Consider the following 21,518-nt stretch of genomic DNA (forward strand, 5'->3'; position numbering starts at 1 on the left):
AGTAGTTCGATATTTTAAATTTAGTTGGTACAGTGAAAATCCTTGGTTATATTATGGTTGCAAGAAAAATATACTGTATTGTTGGCCATGTCTTCTGGTTTCTACAGAAAAATGGGTGGACCAGGTTCACGATTTAAATAGTGTTAGATTTTTAAAAACGAGACATGAAATTTCTCCGTTACCTACATGTAAGGTGTAAGTATACCCAATTTGATTCAGTTTGGCAAAACAAAAATCAAAATTCTCTTAACCAAGCTGTTAAAGCAAATATTGCTAAACATAATGAGTTTGTTAAAAAAATAGATAGGTGTATCCTTAGCACACTTCTAATAGATACTGTATGTTTTTGGGCCAAACAAGAACTATCGTTTCGTGGTCATTTTGAGTGCGACGACTCTGACAATCCAGGCAATCACAGGGAATTGTTAACATTAATTGCCAAAAAAGATCAAAGATTTTGTTAACATCTAGAAACATCTGTTTTTTCGAAAGTTTCAAGTGATATACAAAATTATATTATTGAAGCTACACTCACCGGCACAAAATTCCGCCACCCAAAATTTTGGATTCAGTTTGACAATTTATAACTTTATTATTTGTGCTCCGATTTTCAAGATTCTTACACCAGTTTGTAGGTACATGTGTTCGTATTGTTTGGTATTATTCCGGTAACAAAAAATTTTGCTTGCATGTCATTGTACAGGGGTGAAAGGAAGCGTTGTATTTTCTGCTAATTTTAAAAAATTCTGTGGAAAAATGGAATAGCTGATTTTGTTTGATAGTCCTGTCATATTTTCCCGGAGGCATCACCAACATTTTGTTTTTTTGTACCATTCTTTGTAAATAAAAACACTGATTGACTCATACAATTGAGGTTGGATTGATAAGATTAAAATGGCCCGCATGAAGCCCAGATCTCAATCATATTGAGCATTTATGGGATGAATAAAAAAAAAGCTCTTTGCCGTCATCCTAGGCCTCCAGAAAATTTAGTACAGTTATGGCCCTGGTAGAGGAATATCGGGCTATTCCCCGGGCAAGGAAAACACATCTTTATTAGATGCTAAACAGATTGCGAGCAGTCGTTGCTGCAAGAGGTGGACATAACCGCTATTAAATTGTTTTGTTTTGTTGTTAAATTTGTCTCTTTTGTTAATTTTAGTGCGTTTGATATTATTAATTAACTAAACCTTCAAAGCAGTGTTTTTAATTACAGCTCTTACAAGAAAAGAGATATTCAGATAATTCAAAAAACAAAACCTTAGTGATACCTCCAGTATAATACAAAAGGAGTATGAAACAAAATCAGCCCTCCAATTTTTCCACAGAATTTTTTAAAGTTAGGAGAAAAAACAACGCTTACATTCACCTTCGTATAATGCCATCTAAGAAAACATTTTTTATTACCGGAATAATAGCAATTGACATCAATACATGTACCTACAAATTCGTGTAAGAATCTTTAAAATCGAAGTACAAATAATAAAGTTATAGATTGTCAAACTTAATCAAAAATTTTGGGTGGCGGAATTGTGACCGGTGAGTGTATATATACATTTAGCCATATCTTCATTTTTTTAAATAAGATTTTTTGCATCTGGTTTTGGTAATACTTCAGAAAAAGTCACGCGTCGCCACTGTTTGAAACGTATTGACAAGTAGTATCTGATGAGTCTAAGGTCAAGTATGATAACTCAAGCTATAACAGGAATTATTGAGCTTGAAAAACCGTTTTTGCCATAAGTAATAGATTTGATCATACTTATGAAGCCTACGAGTATAACTTAAAAATTCGAATTTTCCCGTATACACGGGTAGATTCGCCTAGAGTCCTTCTACAAACGCTCAATTATTGGCGCAATTCGTAGGTTGAAATTTTGAGTAATTGTCGAAAAACCAAAATTTTCAAAGTGTAGTTTTTCAGTTTTTCGGCTATACTGAGCCGTTTGTATATCTGATCCTGGCGGCTCGGACACCATTTGAAAGCTTAACTTAACACTATTGATTTGGTATATTTGCCGTTCTCCTGTCTCTTCTTGAACCTACGATATATAACCCCCAAAAATATGCCGTTTTGTACCTACCAAGTCCTATAGCTGGCTTATGGGTGGTCAAAAGTCACAAACTACACCGGTTCTGAAACGGCCCTGACCCCCTCTTCAAACACAGAAAAAACAATTCAGATCGGTTTAACTTTTCCACATACATACGTGCATACATACATACATACATACATACATACATACATACATACATACATACATACATACATACATACATATATTATATCCACAAACATTTTCCCTTTTTTAAATAAAAATTGAGTCATATTTCTGAGCTTGGTGACTTTTGAATGGTATAACCGATTTTCAAAATTAGACATGCGTTAGAAAGGCAATCATCAGTACTATCAGAAGCCGCAAAGGTCGGAGTTAAATTTTCGAAGTTTTTGGGAGTTTTAGGGACGAGAACGAAAAACAGACCCTAAATAAGAAGGGCCGTAAAATCCACACCCGTGGACCAAAATAGATAGTTGACATATCTGGGTTAGTCTTTTCCTGAACTTTAAGATGGGAGTTGGCCCAATTTTCAATTCAGTCAGATTTAGAAAATTGAAAATTTCGTGTATACAGGGTGTTTCATTGGTAAAGTAACATACGTTAACTGTAGAAAGAGGATACTTAGGCGGTCTCAAAAATACCATACTTAATGGGTCTTACTCCATTAGTAAGAAAGATACTGGGTGTTTGATCTATTTTGCCATTTTCTAATTGGTTCATAACTTTTTGGCCACACTGTATATTTATTTTATATTTGGCACGCAAATATCATTTAAGGCGTACAATAAATTAATTTATTTACAATTGTAAAAAAATCCAGGTCCGGCTTAAAAAATATTGGAAAAATGTTCCGACCCCAAAACAACACCCTGTACATTAATTTTTTTTAAAATGGATTTTTCAGTTGAAAAGAGGATCAAAAACTAAATTCAGTGGTATACTGTGAATTTTCGGCAAAATGATTTTTCTGGTGAAATTTGGAATTTGAATTCTGAAACTAAGTGAATTGCGAGAGCTCTAAATAGAAAAAAATTGAAATACAGCTTACAACTTGTCAACCACACTGTATATTGATTTTATATTTAACACTCGAATATTCTTTTAGGTGTCCAGTCAATTAATTTAATTACAATTATAAAAAATCCAGGTCCCGATTAAAAAATATTGTATAAATGTTCCAACCCAAAAAAAAACACCTTGTCTATTAATTTTTTTTAAAATGGATTTTGCATTTGAAAAGAGGATGAGAAACAAAATTAGTGGTATACTTTGAATTTTCGGCAAAATGATTTTTCTGGTAAAAATTTGAATTTGAATTCTGAAATTATGTGAATTGCGAAGCTCAAAGTAAAATAAATTAAAATATGACTTAATTTTAATGAATACCATTATTTAATCTAAATTGGTAAAATATTAACCTTTGCACACATAACAATAATTTTTTATGACCCCCTCTGTGGCTCAGTGGTAAAAGCGCCTACCTATGGATCGAAAGGTCCAAATGGTCGTGAGTTGGAATCTCACCAGGGTCAGAAATTTTTCGTTTATTATAAATTAATAAATGAAAATAGTTTGTGTCCTTGTGGGATCGGTACTCACCGGAGGGACCGCAGACGTTCGGATACAATTAGCGTCTATTTGCAAAGACAATGACGTCGACTTTGCAATGTAACAAGACACTTACTCAACACACACAGTACACAGTACACATGACGCTAGGTACCTAACTACAAAAATTTACCGTAACTACGTATAAAAAAAATAATTTTTGATGGTGGTAATTTTGAATAAGTACTTTAGTTTTGAATAGTGATTATGCTGCAAATTTTCGCTGTTTTGTTATAATTTTTAGCTATTTTGTTGATTAAAGTGATGTATTCTTTATTGACCTTTTATTATTTATTCATTATTTAAAGATGAATATTCGCCAAAAACTATTTTTCACACATAATAAAAAAAACACTAAAATATTAACATTTTATCAATTCTTAAATAATGGTATTAATTAAAATTAAGTCGCATTTTAATTTTTTCTACAAGAGCTCTCGCAATTGACATAATTTCAGAATTCAAATTCAAAATTTTACCAGAAAAATCATTTTGTCGAAAATTCAAAGTATACCACTAATTTTGTTTTCCATCCTCTTTTCAAATGCGAAATCCATTTTAAAGAAAATTGATATACAAGGTGTTTTTTTGGGTCGGAATGTTTACACAATATTTTTTAAACCGGACCTGAATTTTTTATAATTGTAAATAAATTAATTGATTGGACACCTAAAAGAATATTCGCGTGTTAAATATAAAATCAATATACAGTGAGGTTGACAAGTTGTAAGCTGTATTTCAATTTTTTTCTACTTAGAACTCTCGCAATTCACTTAATTTCCGAATTCAAATTCAAAATTTCACCAGAAAAATCATTTTGCCGAAAATTAAAATTATACCACTGAATTTAGTTTTTTATCCTCTTTTCAACTGAAAAATCCATTTTAAAAAAATTTAATGTACAGGGTGTTGTTTTGGGGTTGGAAAATGTTTCCAATATTTTTTAATCCGGATCTGGATTTATTACAATTGTACATTGTTATTATTGTACACCTTGAATGATATTTGTGTGCCAAATATAAAATAAATATACAGTGTGGTCAAAAAGCTATGAACCAATTAATAAAATGGCAAAATAGATAAAACACCCAGTATCTTTGTTATTAATGGAGTAAGATCCATTAAGTATGGTATTTTTGAGATCGTCTAAGTGTCCTCTTTCTACAATTAACGTATGTTACTTTCCCAATGAAACACCCTGTATATAGTGTCGCGTGTAGGGGAGTGTAGATGTGCGCCACTGGCGAGAACTGCCGTTCTCTGGTAACATACATAATAATAAACATTTCAGTATTCATTTTAGTACTGTTTATTTTGCTGTATACTGTACTATCGTTAATCCAGGCCACTGCAACCAAACTTAGAGAGGCCAAAAAACAAAGAATGGAACAGTCAGTACTTGGACTGACCATCAGAGATAGGGTTAGAAACGAGGGAACCAGAAGGACAGGCGTTACAGATGTTATAGAGTCAATAGCATGGCTGAAGTGGAATTGTGCGGGCCATGTAGCCAGAATGTAGGAAGGGAGGTGGACCAAAAAATACAGTCTGAAGACTCCGATCAGACAGAAGAAGTAGAGGTAGACGACTTACACGATGAACAGAAGACGACAAAAGGGTTGCTGGAAATTGGTTGCAGGAAGCCCAAGACCGATATAACTGGAAGAAATTAGGGGAGGCCTATGTTCAGTTTTGGATGCAGAAGGCTGGATGATGATGATGTTAATGTGTAAGTGTTACACACAGCATACATTTGTTATTAATTCTTTCACAAAATCATCCATATGTTTTATCCCGTCCCACATTAAGCGCCCACCCTTTTAAATTGTTCAAAGGACACCGCACACATCTTTTGGAAAATAGAATGTCACTCAAATATAATAAAATTTACATTAATAGATTCGTCCCGAAATTACAATCATTTCATACCATTGCTCCAACACCGTAACTACACCCTAACTAAAGTTTATGGAAATCACATTTTTGAAGTCCATAAAACTGCCATTCATAAATACAATTATTCTAGTGGCTATTAAAAACAGCTTAACCCAGCATGAGGTAAGCCGATTAGAGAAACTCCATACTTTCGTATGACTGACCAAATTACATCTTCATTATCGATAAAATAAACCTGTGCCTTAATACCTGCAGAAATATTCATGAACTAGCGAAACACATGATCTCGTTCATACCCATTTGATTCTAAATTTACTTATATCAATTTACGATTTATACCATTATTAATTAAACTTCAGAGTTGGCGTAATGATATGAAATGATTATAATTTCGAAACGAATTTATTCATGTAAATTTGATTTCAGTTAAGTGATATTATTTTTGTCCATAAGATGTGTGCGGTGTCCTTTCATAACATTTGTATTGATCACTTTTAAACAATTAGTCCATTCTTTCACGGTTTTTGCTCTAAATTTTAAAGAACCGCTTGGATTGACATTAAATTTGGCATACACGCATAGCCTACATGTCAAAGAAAAAAAGTGATATTGTGCCGATGTGTGCTTTTGCCCTGGGGTTGACTTTCACCCCCTCTTGGGGGTGAAAAAATATAAGTCTAAATTAAGTCCGGAAATGGATACACTGACTAATTTTAAGTAACTTTTGTTCTATAATAATAATTTATTCAACAACAATAATAGGTACAATCTTTTTAGATATTTACATATAAAGTGAATAAATTAACCCGAAGGTCTCCGAGAGGTGTGGATACACCTGTTTCGGTAATAGAGCATTTTCGCCAATTCAACACTTTTCGAGTTATTTGCGAGTGAATATGTTCATTTTTTAACAAAATAACTACATTTTTAGACGGTTTTTCTCAAATAACTCAAAAAGTATGTATTTTTTAGAAAAAAACGTTCTTAGCAAAAATATAGCCTGTAAAAAAGTAAAAAAAATGGTGTACGCGTTAGGTCTTTGGACCTCGTAAAACCAGAGTTATAGCCAATGAAAAATAGATTCCTATTCACCAAATTTCAAATAGAATACTTCGAAGTGAAATATGAAAAAATTAAGCACTTTTTGGGGAAAACCCATTATAACTTTTTAAAGTGTTTAAAAAATCTTTATTGCTGTTTTTATAAAAAGTTTCTAGCATTAAATGTAAGCAAGTTACGCTCAAAATAAAGTTGGTGGCTTTTGTTTTGGCAAAAAAAATCGGGAAGACCACCCCCTAATTAGCAACTTAAATGAAATTAATCGTTACCGCTCCACAAATTATTTTACTTATGTTGTGTTTATATGATCTGGAAGTTTCATCGATTCAAAGTGCTTATTTTGGAAAAAATTTGGTATTAAAATAAAATTTTTGAAAATTTTAATTTTGAAAAATATGCCTTTTTTCAAAATAACTTAAAAATTCTTAGAGATACCAAAGATCTCGAAAAACAAAAAAAGTCAGTATTGCTTTTCTGAATATCATGTATTTTTTTGTTTTTCTGTTAGACAAAAATTGATTGAGATTAGGTGTTTCTAAATTTGCATACATTTGTGATGAGTGACTCGTTCAACCCCTTTTAACTGCAGCCCTTTCAAAAATAAGGACTTTGAACCGGTGAAACTTACAGATCATATAAACATTACATACACGGGTCAAGAAACTTGTGAAGTCGTAACGATTAAGTTCATTTGAGATACTAATTAGGGGGTGATTTTCCCGATTTTTTTTACCAAAAAAAAGGGACCAACTTTATTTTGAGCGTAACTTTTTTACTTTTGATGCTAGAAATTTTTTTTATAAAACAAAAGTGAAGCTTTTTTAAACACTTTAAATAAGCTGTAATGAGTTTTCCCCGAAATGTGCTTCATTTTTGGTTATTTCACGTTAAAGTATTCTATTTGGAATTTGACGAATATGAACCAATTTTTAATTAGATATAACTCTGCTTCTACCAGGTATAGAAACGTGATATATACACCATTTTTTAAAATTTTTGCGGGCTATATTTTTGCTATGAATGTTTTTTCGACAAAATACGTACTATTTGAGTTATTTGCAAAAAACCGTTTAAAAGTGTGGTTATTTTGTTGAAAAAATGAACATATTCACTGGCAAATAACTCGAAAAGTATTGATTAGTGAAAAAACTCTATAGAACAAAAGTTACTTAAAATTAGTCACATTTTCAATTTCCGGACTTACTTTGGACGAATACTTTTTCACCCCCAAGAGGGGATGAAAAGCACCCCGGGGCAAAAGCACATATCGGCACAATATCACTTTTTTTCTTTGACTTGTTAGCTATGTGTATGCCAAATTTCATGTCAATCAAAGCAGTTCTTTAAAATTTAGAGGTTTTGCAATATTTTACCGTTAAAGAACGGACTAAATTTGACTACAAATCCACAAGCAAAAAAAGGTTTTTCTGTAGCTGGCTCTATACCATATTATATCACAAAAAATAATTAAAATCCTTTATAAAAGGTATATAATTTATTAAAATGCCCTTAAAGAGCCACATCACATATGTAGAACGTTTTCGATCTTAATACAGATCATCATCAATACTAAACATGATGTTCACATGCTAAACCACCAAAATTAAAAACATATAGTTAAAGACCCTTTAAAATGATACAGTCATGGAAACATTGACAAAAATTGTTTTAAATAAACATGGATGTTATAAATGGTCGTATTCAGGAGACGAAAAAGTGAGGGGCCGTTCCCGATGGAGCGGTAACAGTTGTGTTTCGTCTTGTGAACACTCCGCTCCCTAAGTTCGTGACAACCTAGCACTTTCTGTTATGTGTGAGGTTATGTACTTGCCTCTGCACAATAAATTGTTTTTTACTTCATATTCGTGGATAAAGACAATGGCTTGTTTACCGTTTGCGCTATTTTCCAATTGATAATTAGTACTTAACGCCATCTTTCAACAGGTCTGTTGATAAATTCACAAAATTAGCATACATTGAACGGAGGTAGCGGAATTAAAATGAGCTCACTGTCATGGCGACCGTTCCGTAATACGTTCCGCAAGTTGCGCCACATTCATAGAACGAATTCCCAACAGTTGCATATTCGTTCCGTCACTTTTTCGTCTCCTGAATGCGAAAATTAGTAATAGCACATAATAACTAACCATACGGAAGCGAAACTCAGGCCGAAAACGGTAACATAAATTTCATGCTCATGCGTCACGTAACTTGTGCAACCTCACTTTTGCGACTGACAGTGACAGATGTTTATAGTTAAATTTATATTATTTATTTTATATTTTATTTATTTTTCTAGTTAAATTTTATATTTCATATTTAATTAATAACTATTTGTCAAATATATTATATGTTTTATTTTATATTATATTTATTTTTCTAGTTAAAATTTATATTTCATATTTAATTAATAACTATTTGTCAAATATATTACATCATTTCGAATGGTCTATTCCTTAGCCTTAGAACATCAAGTTCTATTCTGTAACAGGTGCACAAGTCACTTGGCAGACCTCGTTGGCCCAAGATGGTTGTCAGGGTTCTCGTTTAGAGTCTCACCATGTTCCGGGAGGTATTCTTATAACATCGGCAGTTAGCCTATCCAATTTCACAATACTGTAATGTAGATTGAATTATAAGTACAACCATTGGTTGGTTCTGGGGCTAGTTAGCAAGTATTCACGAATTCACTGATGATGGACTGATAGGTCTGAAAACGTTCTGAATGAACCTATTTTAGATAATCCATTGGGACTTTTAAAATTTTATTAAATACACTTTTTACATAGAAGTGGTTTTACTTCATGTTACGAGTTTTTAAAAAATATGAATTTTTCTTAAAAGTTAAATTGCATTTATTATTTACAATATTTTAACTAGAAGGATGTAATTGACCACAGAAACATATTTTTTAATTAGAAACAACTGTTCTTAATAACAACTTTCGATATTGTAAAATATAAAGGTACTTTACTCTTGAGCGAAATTCATATTTATTGACATACATCGTATAAAATTAATAAAAGTTAATATTTGATGGTTGCATCTTAGATTATATATAATGCTGAGTATTTTATAACGAACAACTTTTTTTTTCGTAAAACTGATAATAAAAAGTTACGCAGACATACTGTATAAGAGCTAAAAAAAATTTTTTTGTTGAACATTTATTATTGTTGAAGCTTATTATTAATTGTATTTTAGATAAGTTTTACAGAAAAAAGTTTTGATCACTTTGTATAAACATTTTTTTAGCTGGTAATTTTCGGTTTTTGTATTACATTTTTGTTATCTTTCTTAATTTTCTCAAAAAGAAATGGTCTATTTTATTTCTAAAGTAAAAGAATTTAGAGCATTTTAAAGACTACATCCTAAGCTTTAAAAAAGCACCTACAAAATTGTAATAGATCTGTTCAAACTTGAGTAATACCGTCTTAAAATGGTGGTAATTCTGTAAAACTACTAGGTCTGGATCCCGCGTATGAAAAAAGTTGATTAATAGCAAGCTGAAAATTTGTTAATAGTTTAAGGGTGTCTAGTCGGATAAACTTTGATATATGCGAACACTGGAACAGGGGCAGTTTTAATTGTGGAACAGGTTAAAAATTTGGAACGGTCAGACCACGAAAACGGCACATTTATTTTATTCGACAGAATAGACTTAAACTCTCCGAACAGAGATTAAACTCTCTTGCAAAAATCAGACTGCTATTTATCACCTGTCATAATTCCTGCCATTTGACATATTCTACATGTTCCACTTATTAAAATGCCCATTTGGTGATAAATAGCAGTCTGATTTTTGAATGAGAGTTTAATCTCTGTTCGGAGAGTTTAAATCTGTTCTGTCGGACAAAATACGTGTGCCGTTTTCGTGGTCTGACCTTTCCAAATTTTTAACCTGTTCCACAATTAAAACTTCCCCTGTTTCAGTGTTTCCATATATCAAATTTACCCTTAAGCTATTAAAAAATTTTCAGCTTGCTATTAATCAACTTTTTTTTCATACGCGGGATCCAGACCTATACGAAGTTTTCAAAAATTACATTTTTTGAGACGTCGTATCATTTGAATTAAATTTTTGAGATTTTTTTTTTGAATGAAACATTGTTTAGTAAGATGTTTGAAAGGTAAGTTGTGCAAAATTGACAGTTTTAAAAAAAAATTGTATTAGTTACACATTTTTAAATCATCTTTAAACAAAATTCATGTAAGTCTCATTTTCCGCCCACACCGTACTTATGCCCATACATTTTATTTCTTTTTATTATAACCATAAGATAGCTTAATTATTCTTCTTTCATGTCCAATTTGTAAAATTTCATTTGATCCATTAGTTAAAGAATTACATTAAAATAACTCAACCCTGCACTTCTCCGAACGCTAGTTTACAGTGCACCAATGTTTGTGAGAAGGGCGACTTTAACGTTATAAATAAAAAAGTATAGAAGCTACAGATTTAATTTTAGAAAAATCTTCATATAAGGTTTTTTTTGTAAAACTTCCACCCACTACTCGGGAGGCACCCACTTCCCGAGTAGAACTTTTGGATATGTTGTTTATTAAACATTTCTTAATGTCATAATTACAAAAAGTTCTATTTTGTTTGATTTTTTCCGAAGTGAAAATCTATATGCACTCCCCCCTATAGGTACATTTTGTTGCTTTTCTTTTATTTTTTTATAGAAATGTCGAAATTTTTAATAGAAATGTCTAAACTGCAATAAACCTAGCATATTTAAGAATGTGTTCTGACCCTAACCCGAGCAACAAATAAAACAAAAATTGTAAAAAACGCCATTGAATAAAAAAGAAATAAATATGTTTTATTGTTATTTATTTCAAGGTACATATATAACTCGTATACAGTGCATCCATAAAGTAACGCATAAATTCATTATTAGTTAAATAAACAACATTATTAGAAATTACCGAAACAGGTCGACTTTTGATTTTAATTTATGATATTTGGCATATATATCATACTAGTGACGTCATCCGTCTGGACGTGATGACGTAATCGATGATTTTTTAAAGGAGAATAGGGGTCGTGTGCTAGCTCATTTGAAAGGCAATTTAATTCTATTTTCAATAATATAAACATTAACATAATTATTTATACAGGATGTTCAATTTTTTTATATTAAATTAATTGACACAAAAAGACGAATGTACGTAATTTATTTAATTCAAAATACATTTTACTACTGTCATAAAACAGAAATAAACTTTTGATTTGACAAATAAATATTGCCTTTCGCTTAAATTAAATGTTCAAACTCTCGAGAGGCAGGTGGGTGACAGATTAAACATTTTAAGCAATTAAATAATTTAAGCAAAAAGTAATGTTTATATTTGAAATAAACATTTTATTTCTGTTTTCTGACAGCAGTAAAATGTATTTTGAATTAAATAAACTACGCAAAGTCTTCTTTTTGTGTCAATCAATTTAATTAAAAATTGTTTTTGGACAGCCTGCATAAATAATTATGTTAATGTTTATATTACTGAATAGAGCATTGAATTGCCTTTCAAATGAGCCTTCACACGGCCCCTATTCTTATTGAAAACATCATCGATTAGGTCATCACGTCCAGACGGATGACGTCACTAGTATGATATATATATGCCAAAAAAATCACAAATTAAAATCAAAAATCGACCTGTTTCAGTAATTTTTAATAATGTTGTTTATTTAGTCAATAATGAATTTATGCGTTACTTTATGGACGCACTGTATACGAGTAATTATATCTGTACTTTTAAATAAATAAAAATAAAAAATATTTATTTATTTTTTATTCATTGGCGTTTTTTTTTAATTTTTGTTTTATTTGTTTCTCGGGTTAGGGTCAAAAAATACATTTTTAAGTATGCTAGGTTTATTGCAGTTTCGATATTTCTATTTGAATACAATAAATTCAAATATACAATACTTACACTAATATTAATTGCAATAAAAACTTGGGCACCATAATTTAATAGATGTCTTATAATTTAATAGGTGCCTAAATCAATGAGGGTTTGTAGCGTAATTGTATGTTTCAAAGGCTAACCGATTTCAGCACCCTGGTGCCGTAGTATAGGAGCATTATTTGTAAATATGCCACCGGGCACCATTTGACCCTCGCATGAGTTACCATCGACTGTTCAAGATGTGAGGTAGCTTCAGGTGAGGGTCAAATGGTGCCCAGTGCTTAATCATTTATTATTTATAATATCCATGTTATTTAAAACAATTTTTTTTTGAATGACTGTATAATTTAAAAGGTCTTTATCCATATATTTTCAACTTTGATGGCTTAGCACGTGAACATCCTGATCATCACTGATGATGATCTGTATTTAGATCGAAAACGTTCTGCATATGTGCTGTAGCCCGTTAAGGCAATTTTAATAAATTATAAGTATACCTTTTATAAAGTATTTTAATTAATTTTAAGTTTGACTTTATTATAGACATAACTTTAGTACATACTTGATACAAGAATCATAGCTAAGCAGTACAATATTTTTAGACTTACATTTATACCAGGAGATACCACACAAAACGGACTAAAAAATAAACTTAACAGAATCTTTATATTCATTGCGGATAGTAATACTTTAATCAATTAGTTGTTCTTTGTGTAGGTACATTCATTTATTTAAACTGAGTAATTAAGGGGGCAAATAGGGCGTTGGTTATATTATTCTTAATTTCATATAATATTATCCATTGTGCTTCAAATGATAACATTGTGTTTATTTTGGTAATATTCTTACATAACCGTTGCAATAATTAAAACGATCATTATATAGGCCAATTAACTTATATAATTATTACACTGGTAAACACACAATCTGCTGCCGTAAATTTTTTCACTGTTTCTAGGTAATTTGGGTCTGCTGAACCCAAAAATGCCATCAGAATCGCCTTATCAGTTCGTTTTCACAAAATACGACAAGAGATCACATTTTTAACATATCGGGTAATTTCACAATGGTTGGTTAGCAATGGTTTTCAAATGGTTAGCAAATATGTCTTAATCCAAATGCTTTGCATCAAATACTATATTTGGTAACTCACCTCCCCGAATATTAACTCTTGGCCTCTTTGAAACCCCTTCAAAGTGTCTGACTCTAGTCTTAAAGTAACTTCCAATTGCTGTTTCCAGTCCGTTACTGTAATATGTGAGTAGTGTAATGTTCCGGGTCTGAGCAACGCATTTTGGTGATAGCTTTATAAAACTCGTTTGATTTATTATAAGTTCAGATCGAGAAACGACGCACATTATAGCTTAATTTATCGCGTAGGGTGGAATATTACCAACTGATTTACTTTATCATTAATGTTGTTCTGAAGCTATTTCCTTGTGGCATTTTTATGATTAATTATTTATATGGGAAATAAGCCACAATTAAAATGAAAAAAATAATTTTATTAACGTTTCGACGCCCAAATCGGGTGCCGTTGTCAAAATACAAAATATTACTAAAATAAACAAAAGAGTTGTTGCTAAGCAAAAAGATTCTTCTAATAATTTATTTAATCTCACTCATTTATATTGGCAATTATAAAATACCTTGTGAATGCGAACAATTTTATTTAGGTGAGACATCAAGACCATTAGACGTTAGAATAAGTGAACATCAATCTTATATTAAAAATAGAGAATTTGAGAGATCTCAAATATGTCAACACGCATGGGATAATGAACATAGAGTTCAGTGGAGAGATTCAAGTATAGTCCTGAAAGAATCAGATAGTAAAAAGAGAAAAATCAAAGAAGCGGCTCTAATTATGCTAAATGAAACCAATTGTGTCGCAAATTCCTCGGTAGAATGCAGTAGGATGTGGTTACCCATACTGAAAGAGGAAGTCAATAAAAAGAAAATACCAAGATTAGTAAGTCAATAATATCGAGCTAGTACATATTTTATATTTTAGTATTACTTATATATCTAGTATTATTAATATTATTTATAATTTAAACATGTTGCAAGTCAGAATTTGGTATTATTTTTTGGGAGTAAATTAATGTAAGACTAAATACTTACGATGTCGGGATAGTATCGCAGGGTTTTTCCTGGTTTTCCCTTGTGATTTACTATGAAGTCTCTAACGCGAGAATTTTACTGTCGTTGCATTTGGTTGTCTTTTTAAAGACAGATCACATGCTATAATTTTTTATGACGGATATTCTTGAGTTGGGGTTGATTTCATGTAATCGAATGAACTATCTTTCAGTAAGTCGTCCCAGGAACGCAACTCATAAATATTGGCAATATCATTTTAAAGTCTTCTACTTTAAAATGTATAATATATGTCTGAATTGCCAATATAAATGAGTGAGATTAAATAAATTATTAGAAGAATCTTTTTGCTTAGCAACAACTCTTTTGTTTATTTTAGTAATATTTTGTATTTTAACAACGGCACCCGATTTGGGCGTCGAAACGTTAATAAAATTATTTTTTTCATTTTAATTGTGGCTTATTCCCATATAAATAATTAATTACTTTATCATGTATTTACATTAAGGTATGTATCCATACAAGGGTGATCCGCGCTCCGTGTAGCTGCTCAAATGGATACGGCATGCGCTCCCCTACATAAACCGAAAACCGGTTGAATCGAAGAGGGTGAGCGCCGAGCGGCGATCACCAACGTATCCACTGTGTCAAGCTGCTATACCTAGGGGAGTGCAATTAGAACGAAAACATGAATTGTTTCGGAAAAATTCAAACAAGCTTATATTTTTCTAAAATTTTTTTGTTAGTTTATATACATCTTAAAGTAAAAAGTTCTACTCGCAGATTTGGCCGCTAATTGTTTATTAATTGTTTAAACAATAACAATCTTTTTGTATAAATAATTTTAAAAATATCGCTAAATTCATCATTTTACTTTGATCAAATATGTTTCTATTTTGTTTTTGATTATGCTAAATCGGAATATGACATTGCAATTTGAAAATTCTCATAGAGAAGCTCTTATACAGTGTGTCTGCGTAGCTAGGAACCACATGGAAAACTTTTTTATTATCAATTTTACGAAAAAATTATTCCTAATAAAATGCTCTGGATAGTCAAAAATCTAAAACTTAACCATCAGATATAAAATTTTATCAATTTTATACAAGTTATGTCAAAAATATGAATTTCGTTAAAGAGTAAGGTACCTTTATATTCCAGAATATCAAAAAATGCTATTATGAAAAGTTGTTTGAAATTAGAAACTATGTCTAAATATACAATTACATCATTCTAATCGAAATAAAAATTTTCAATTTTTTCTCAAATTACGGATAGGTACTCATCATCATTTTACTACAATTATTATGATAAATATTTTATTATCACTTTTACGAAAAAAAGTTATTCTTTATAAAATGTTCTTCCTGGTATAAAATCTAAGATACAACCATCAGATATCTAACTTTTTTAATTTTATACGAGGTATGTAAAAAATATTAATTTTTCTTAAGAGTTAAGTGCCTTTATTATTCACATTATTTTAACTAGGAGGATGTAATTGAACACTAAAACATTTTTTTTAATTCCAAACAACTTTTCTTAATAACAATTTTCGATATTATGAAATGTAAAGGTACTTTATTGATATTTTTTGACATACCTCGTATAACGTTAATTAAATTTGGTATTTGATGATTGCGTCTTAGATTATATACGATGCAGAGTATTTTGTAAAGAATAACTTTTTTTCGTAAAACTAATAATAAAAAAGTTATGAATAGGTTCAAATTACGCAGACATACTGTATAACAGCTAAAAAAATTTTATGCTGAACATTGATTATTGTTGAAGCTTATTATTAAATGTATTTTAGGTAAGTTTTACAGAAAAAAGTTTTGATCACTTTGTATAAACATTTTTTTAGTCGGTAATTTTCGGTTTTTGTATTACATTTTTGATATCTTCCATAATTTTCTTAAAAAGAAATAGTTTATTTAATTTCTAAAGTAAAATAATTTAGTGCATTTTAAAGATTACGTCCTAAACTTTAAAAAGGCACTTATAAAACTGTAATTGATTTGTTCGAACTTGAGTAATACCGTCTTAAAATGGTGGTAATTCTATAAAACCACGAAGATTTTAAAAAATTACATTTTTTGAGACGTCATATCATTTGAATTAAATCTATAAGATTTTTTTTGAAAGAAACATCACGTAGTAAGATGCTTGAAAGGTAAGTTGTGCAAAATTGAGAGTTTTATAAGAAAAATTGTATTAGTTACACATTTTTAAATCATTTTTAAACAAAATTCATGTAAGGCTCATTTTCCGCCCACACCGTACTTATGCCCATACATTTTATTTCTTTCTATTATAACCATAAGATAGCTTAATTATTCTTCTTTCATGTTCAATTTGTAAAATTTTATTTCATCCATTAATTAAAGAATTACATTAAAATAATTCAACCGTGCACTTCGCCGTACGTTAGTTTACAGTTCGCCAATGTTTGTGAGAAGGGTGATTTGAGCGTTATAAATAAAAAATTATAGAAGATACAGATTTAATTTTTGAAAATTCTTTATGTAACCAGTTAAACCAGTTAAAACCAAAATTATGTAAACAGTTACAAAATAAACCACATATTTATTATATAAGGCAGACGTACACCCGCAAAGAAAGGTACTATACGGTGACAGTCCGGGAATAGCTCGCGGCTAGACAAAACAGTGGAGGTGGTCGTGCGGTCCACAAAACAAAAAAAATCCGAAGTTATATAAGGGACGCCAGATAAATTGGCCCACAGCCTTTCCTACGTTACTATTCATTACTATTATACCACCAACTTATCGATAGGTTTACCACCAAAATATTATAGTTATACAACCTGAATAAATAAAAAAAAATAAATGAAATTGTCTGAGATCAGGATTTAGTTAATTTTAATTAATATACTTATCCCAAAGATGTTTAAAAGCAATAATTACATATGACTGATTATTATTTAACTTTACCATAGGCTTAAGAAAAAAAAATAAAAATGCGGCTTCTATTTGCCTAACAAAAATTCATAAAGATATTAAAAATTTACCGGACGCTAAGGCGACTCGTGTGTGATTCAATACCATAAAAAAATAATTAGCCCAAATGTGACACCACGTGAGCTCAGGTGCGTGCGCAGAAAATAATATAATAAAAATAGTTCAAATGTTTAACCCCCCTTAGACGCAGTTTACAAAATTATAGTATATATGTGTAAATATTAAACTAACAAAATAAACCGCAAATAATCTTTAAGAACTATGTAGAATATATATGTGATCATTAAAATAACTACAAAAACCGCAAATAATCTTTACAAAACTATATATCCCATACCAAAAATAGACGGCGCTTAAATCTTCCGTTAATACTTCGCTTAAATTAAAGATCGAACAATACCTCGAATTTTCAGTCACATAATATAAACTTCACCATCATGCGTGACTTCCAAGGTTCCAAGGTTCGTATACCTCCAAAAATACCCATTTGCAAATGCACTGAGACTTAGATTGGAACTCCAAGAATAAGGTGTAAAGTTGAAAAATACAGCCCGACAGAAAAAACCCTGAAGAAGAAAACACTAATTACCATACGTGTCTAAAATAATTATTTAGAAATAAAGATATTGATTTTAACACTTTGTTTATCTGTCTTTTGACGATATAATAATAATGATATAATACAAAAAAAACTTGTCTCTGAACTTAGAATATATGACAACTTAGAATATTAGATGAATAGCTTTCTAGAGATGGAATAATAAAATAACTACAACTTTTTAATTAACTAAAAACGAAATTTCTAGCACTCACCCTTTTTAGCCAGGTAAGTGGTTTGAAATATCCCAAATTGGACCGATACCTAGTCGGCTATTTGGAATCGTGATTAAAGGTAAGGCTAATTTCTTGATCTAGATGCGACTCCGGGGTAGACACGTGCCCACTAAATCCGCTCTTAGCGAAATTGCGGATATACCAAAAATCCTTCCAGGAGGGCAGCAAATCCCCTTGAATATCCACACAGTTTGTACTAGACCAGATCCCACATGGAACAGCAGCAAAAAAAAACAAAATGCCGTTTTTAGCTAGCACGAAACTTTTTGATACAACGTTCAAACCCAGAATCACTTCTTCTCCGTTGTGTTCCCGAACATTTGACATACGGAGGTCACCGACTAATACCGAGATTCAAACATTTAAATTTTATGATCCCAAGTCTTCCAAGATAGCTCCAGAGAGAACGATCTAAATTAGTTTCTTCACAAAAGATTACATTTTCCATTAACTTCAGAACAATTTGACAGACATTACCCCTATTTGAAATCTACTAAGTTTTCATTTTCGCTACCTTGATTAAAATATATTATAGACAACCGATTTTACATGTCGTCAGAAAGGATTAAATCTATTTCCCATGTCCCATCTCTATTTGAAAATAGAGATGGGACCTTCCACTTCAAATTTGGAACGTAACAATGGATACGTACCTTTAACAATGGATACGTACCGTAACAGTCGATACGTAATATTGCAGGGGGTGTTGGAACTATCCTATAATTCATTTAATTCAGTTCGGAATAAGTTAGGAATAACTCTGCGAGATAGAATAAAAAACGATGACATCAGGGAAATAACCAAGTTGACTGACGTCATCGAAAGCATGGGCAGACTAAAATGGAAAAGGATAGACAGATAGCCAGAATGACAGATAGGTGATGGACAAATAGGTTTTTGGAATGGAGACCAAGGGAAGACAAGAGAACCGTCGGTCGACCGCCTACAAGATGGACTGACGATTTAAGAAGGATACATAAAAACTGAATGAGAGCGGCGTAAGATAGATAGGGTTGGCAACATAAGGAAGAGGTATATGTTCAGTAGTGGACTTATGTTAAATTGGTGCAGTATACGTTGTAAATTATCTTCACTTTGAGATGTCAGTGTTGCACCGTTGGCAATTTCTTCTTCACGTGCCATCTCCGCGACGGAGGTTGGCTATCATTATGGCTATTCTGATCTTAGATGCTGCTGCTTTGAATAGTTCGGTTGATGTGCATCCATACCATTCCCCCAAGTTACGCAACCACGAGATTCGTCTCCTTCCTACACTTCTCGTGCCCTGGATTTTCCCCTGTATATTCAACACAAGTATGTTGTATCTCTCATTACGCATAACATGCCCCAGGTACTGCAACTTTCGTATCTTAATGGTTTCCAATATTTCCAGTCCTTTGTTGACTCTTCTCATGACTTCGTTGTTTGTTATATGCTCGCTCCATGATATCTTCAGGATTCTTCTATACACCCACAGTGCTTCCAACTTTTAGTAGTCGATGCGTTAAGTGTCCATGGTTCTATCCCGTAAAGCAGAGTCGAGAAAATATAACACCTTGCCAGCCTAACTCTCAACTCTATTTTCAGTTCTCTTGCACAAAGTACCTTTCTCATTTTATTGAAGTTTGTTCTTGCGTTCTCTATTCGAACTTTGATTTCTTTGAAGTAATCGTTTGTGTGACTAATTATTGTGCCAAGATAGTTGTAGTTTTCTACTTGTTCTAAAGCTTTACCTTTAATTGTCAGGCTTTCATCATTATTTTGGGTTTTTGATATCCTCATAAATTTAGGTTTCTTGATGTTTATTGATAATCCATATTCTTCTCCATACTCAACTATCTTGTTCATTAGCTTTTGGAGGTCTTTAAGGTTGTCTACTATTGTGATAGTATCTTCCGCATATCTAATGTTGTTAATTGGCGTTCCATTCACCTTTATTCCTGCTGTTTCTCCCTCAAGAGCTCTTTTCATAATTTCTTCAGAGTATGCATTGAATAGTATTGGTGACAATGCACACCCCTGTCGCACTCCTTTTTTAATTTCGAACTCTTCTGATGTGTGTTCGTTAATGCGTATGTGTGCTTGATGTTTATAATATAGATTTGTTATAATTCGAAGGTCATTGAATTGTAATTGTTTTGCTTTGAGGACGTCCATTAGCTGTTTGTGGCGGACTTTATCGAAAGCCTTGTTCTAATCTATGAAACAGACGTACATATCCTGGTTCACGTACAAGCATCTCTGGATTAGTACGTTGAATGCAAGGAGAGCTTCACGGATACCTACGCCTCTACGGAATCCAAATTAAGTTTATAGGTCTGGATCCCGCGTATGAAAAAAAAGTTGATTAATAGCAAGCTGAAAATTTGTTAACAGTTTAAGGGTGTCTAGTCGGATAAACTTTGATATATGGGAACACTGGAACAGGGGCAGTTTTAATTGTGGAACAGGTTAAAAATTTGGAACGGTCAGACCACGAAAACGGCACATTTATTTTGTCCGACAGAACAGACTTAAACTCTCCGAACAGAGATTAAACTCTCATGCAAAAATCAGACTGCTATTTATCACCTGTCATAATTCCTGTCATTTGACATATTCTACATGTTCCACTCATTAAAACGCCCATTTGGTGATAAATAGCAGTCTGATTTTTGCATGAGAGTTTAATCTCTGTTCGGAGAGTTTAAGTCTGTTCTGTCGGACAAAATACATGTGCCGTTTTCGTGGTCTGACCGTTCCAAATTTTTAACCTGTTCCACAATTAAAACTTCCCCTGTTCCAGTGTTCCCATATATCAAATTTTGTCCGACTAGACACCCTTAAGCTATTAACAAATTTTCAGCTTGCTATTAACCAACTTTTTTTTCATACGCGGGATCCAGACCTATTATTCAATATCCATATTAGGTGTTTGGTAAATGCGTTTATGTAAGATCTTTACAAACATTTTAAGTGTATGAGACATCAGGCTTATGGTGCGGTGGTCGGCGCATTCTCTAGCATTTTTCTTTTTTGGGAGACAAATAAATGTTGAAGTCAACCATTCATTGGGTATGTC

The 21,518-nt window shown here is 31.7% G+C and overlaps 1 protein-coding gene across 3 annotated transcripts in view; it reads right to left on the reverse strand.

The window, feature by feature from the left end:
- LOC114330100 (uncharacterized) overlaps window positions 1-21,518 on the reverse strand; it is a 314,241-nt gene that overhangs the window by 224,775 nt on the left and 67,948 nt on the right. For 2 of the 3 annotated variants that reach the window (XM_050656442.1, XM_050656443.1), the window contains exon 1: window positions 13,148-13,261. The exons of the other annotated variant lie outside the window; for it this stretch is intronic. In XM_050656442.1, the coding sequence (XP_050512399.1) occupies window positions 13,148-13,213 (66 nt within the window). In that variant the 5' untranslated portion in view covers window positions 13,214-13,261. Of the gene's footprint in view, window positions 1-13,147; window positions 13,262-21,518 lie in introns of those variants that run through there. 3 annotated transcript variants of the gene reach the window in all.

This window comes from Diabrotica virgifera, chromosome 7 (assembly GCF_917563875.1).
Source record: "Diabrotica virgifera virgifera chromosome 7, PGI_DIABVI_V3a".
NCBI lineage: Eukaryota > Metazoa > Arthropoda > Insecta > Coleoptera > Chrysomelidae > Diabrotica > Diabrotica virgifera.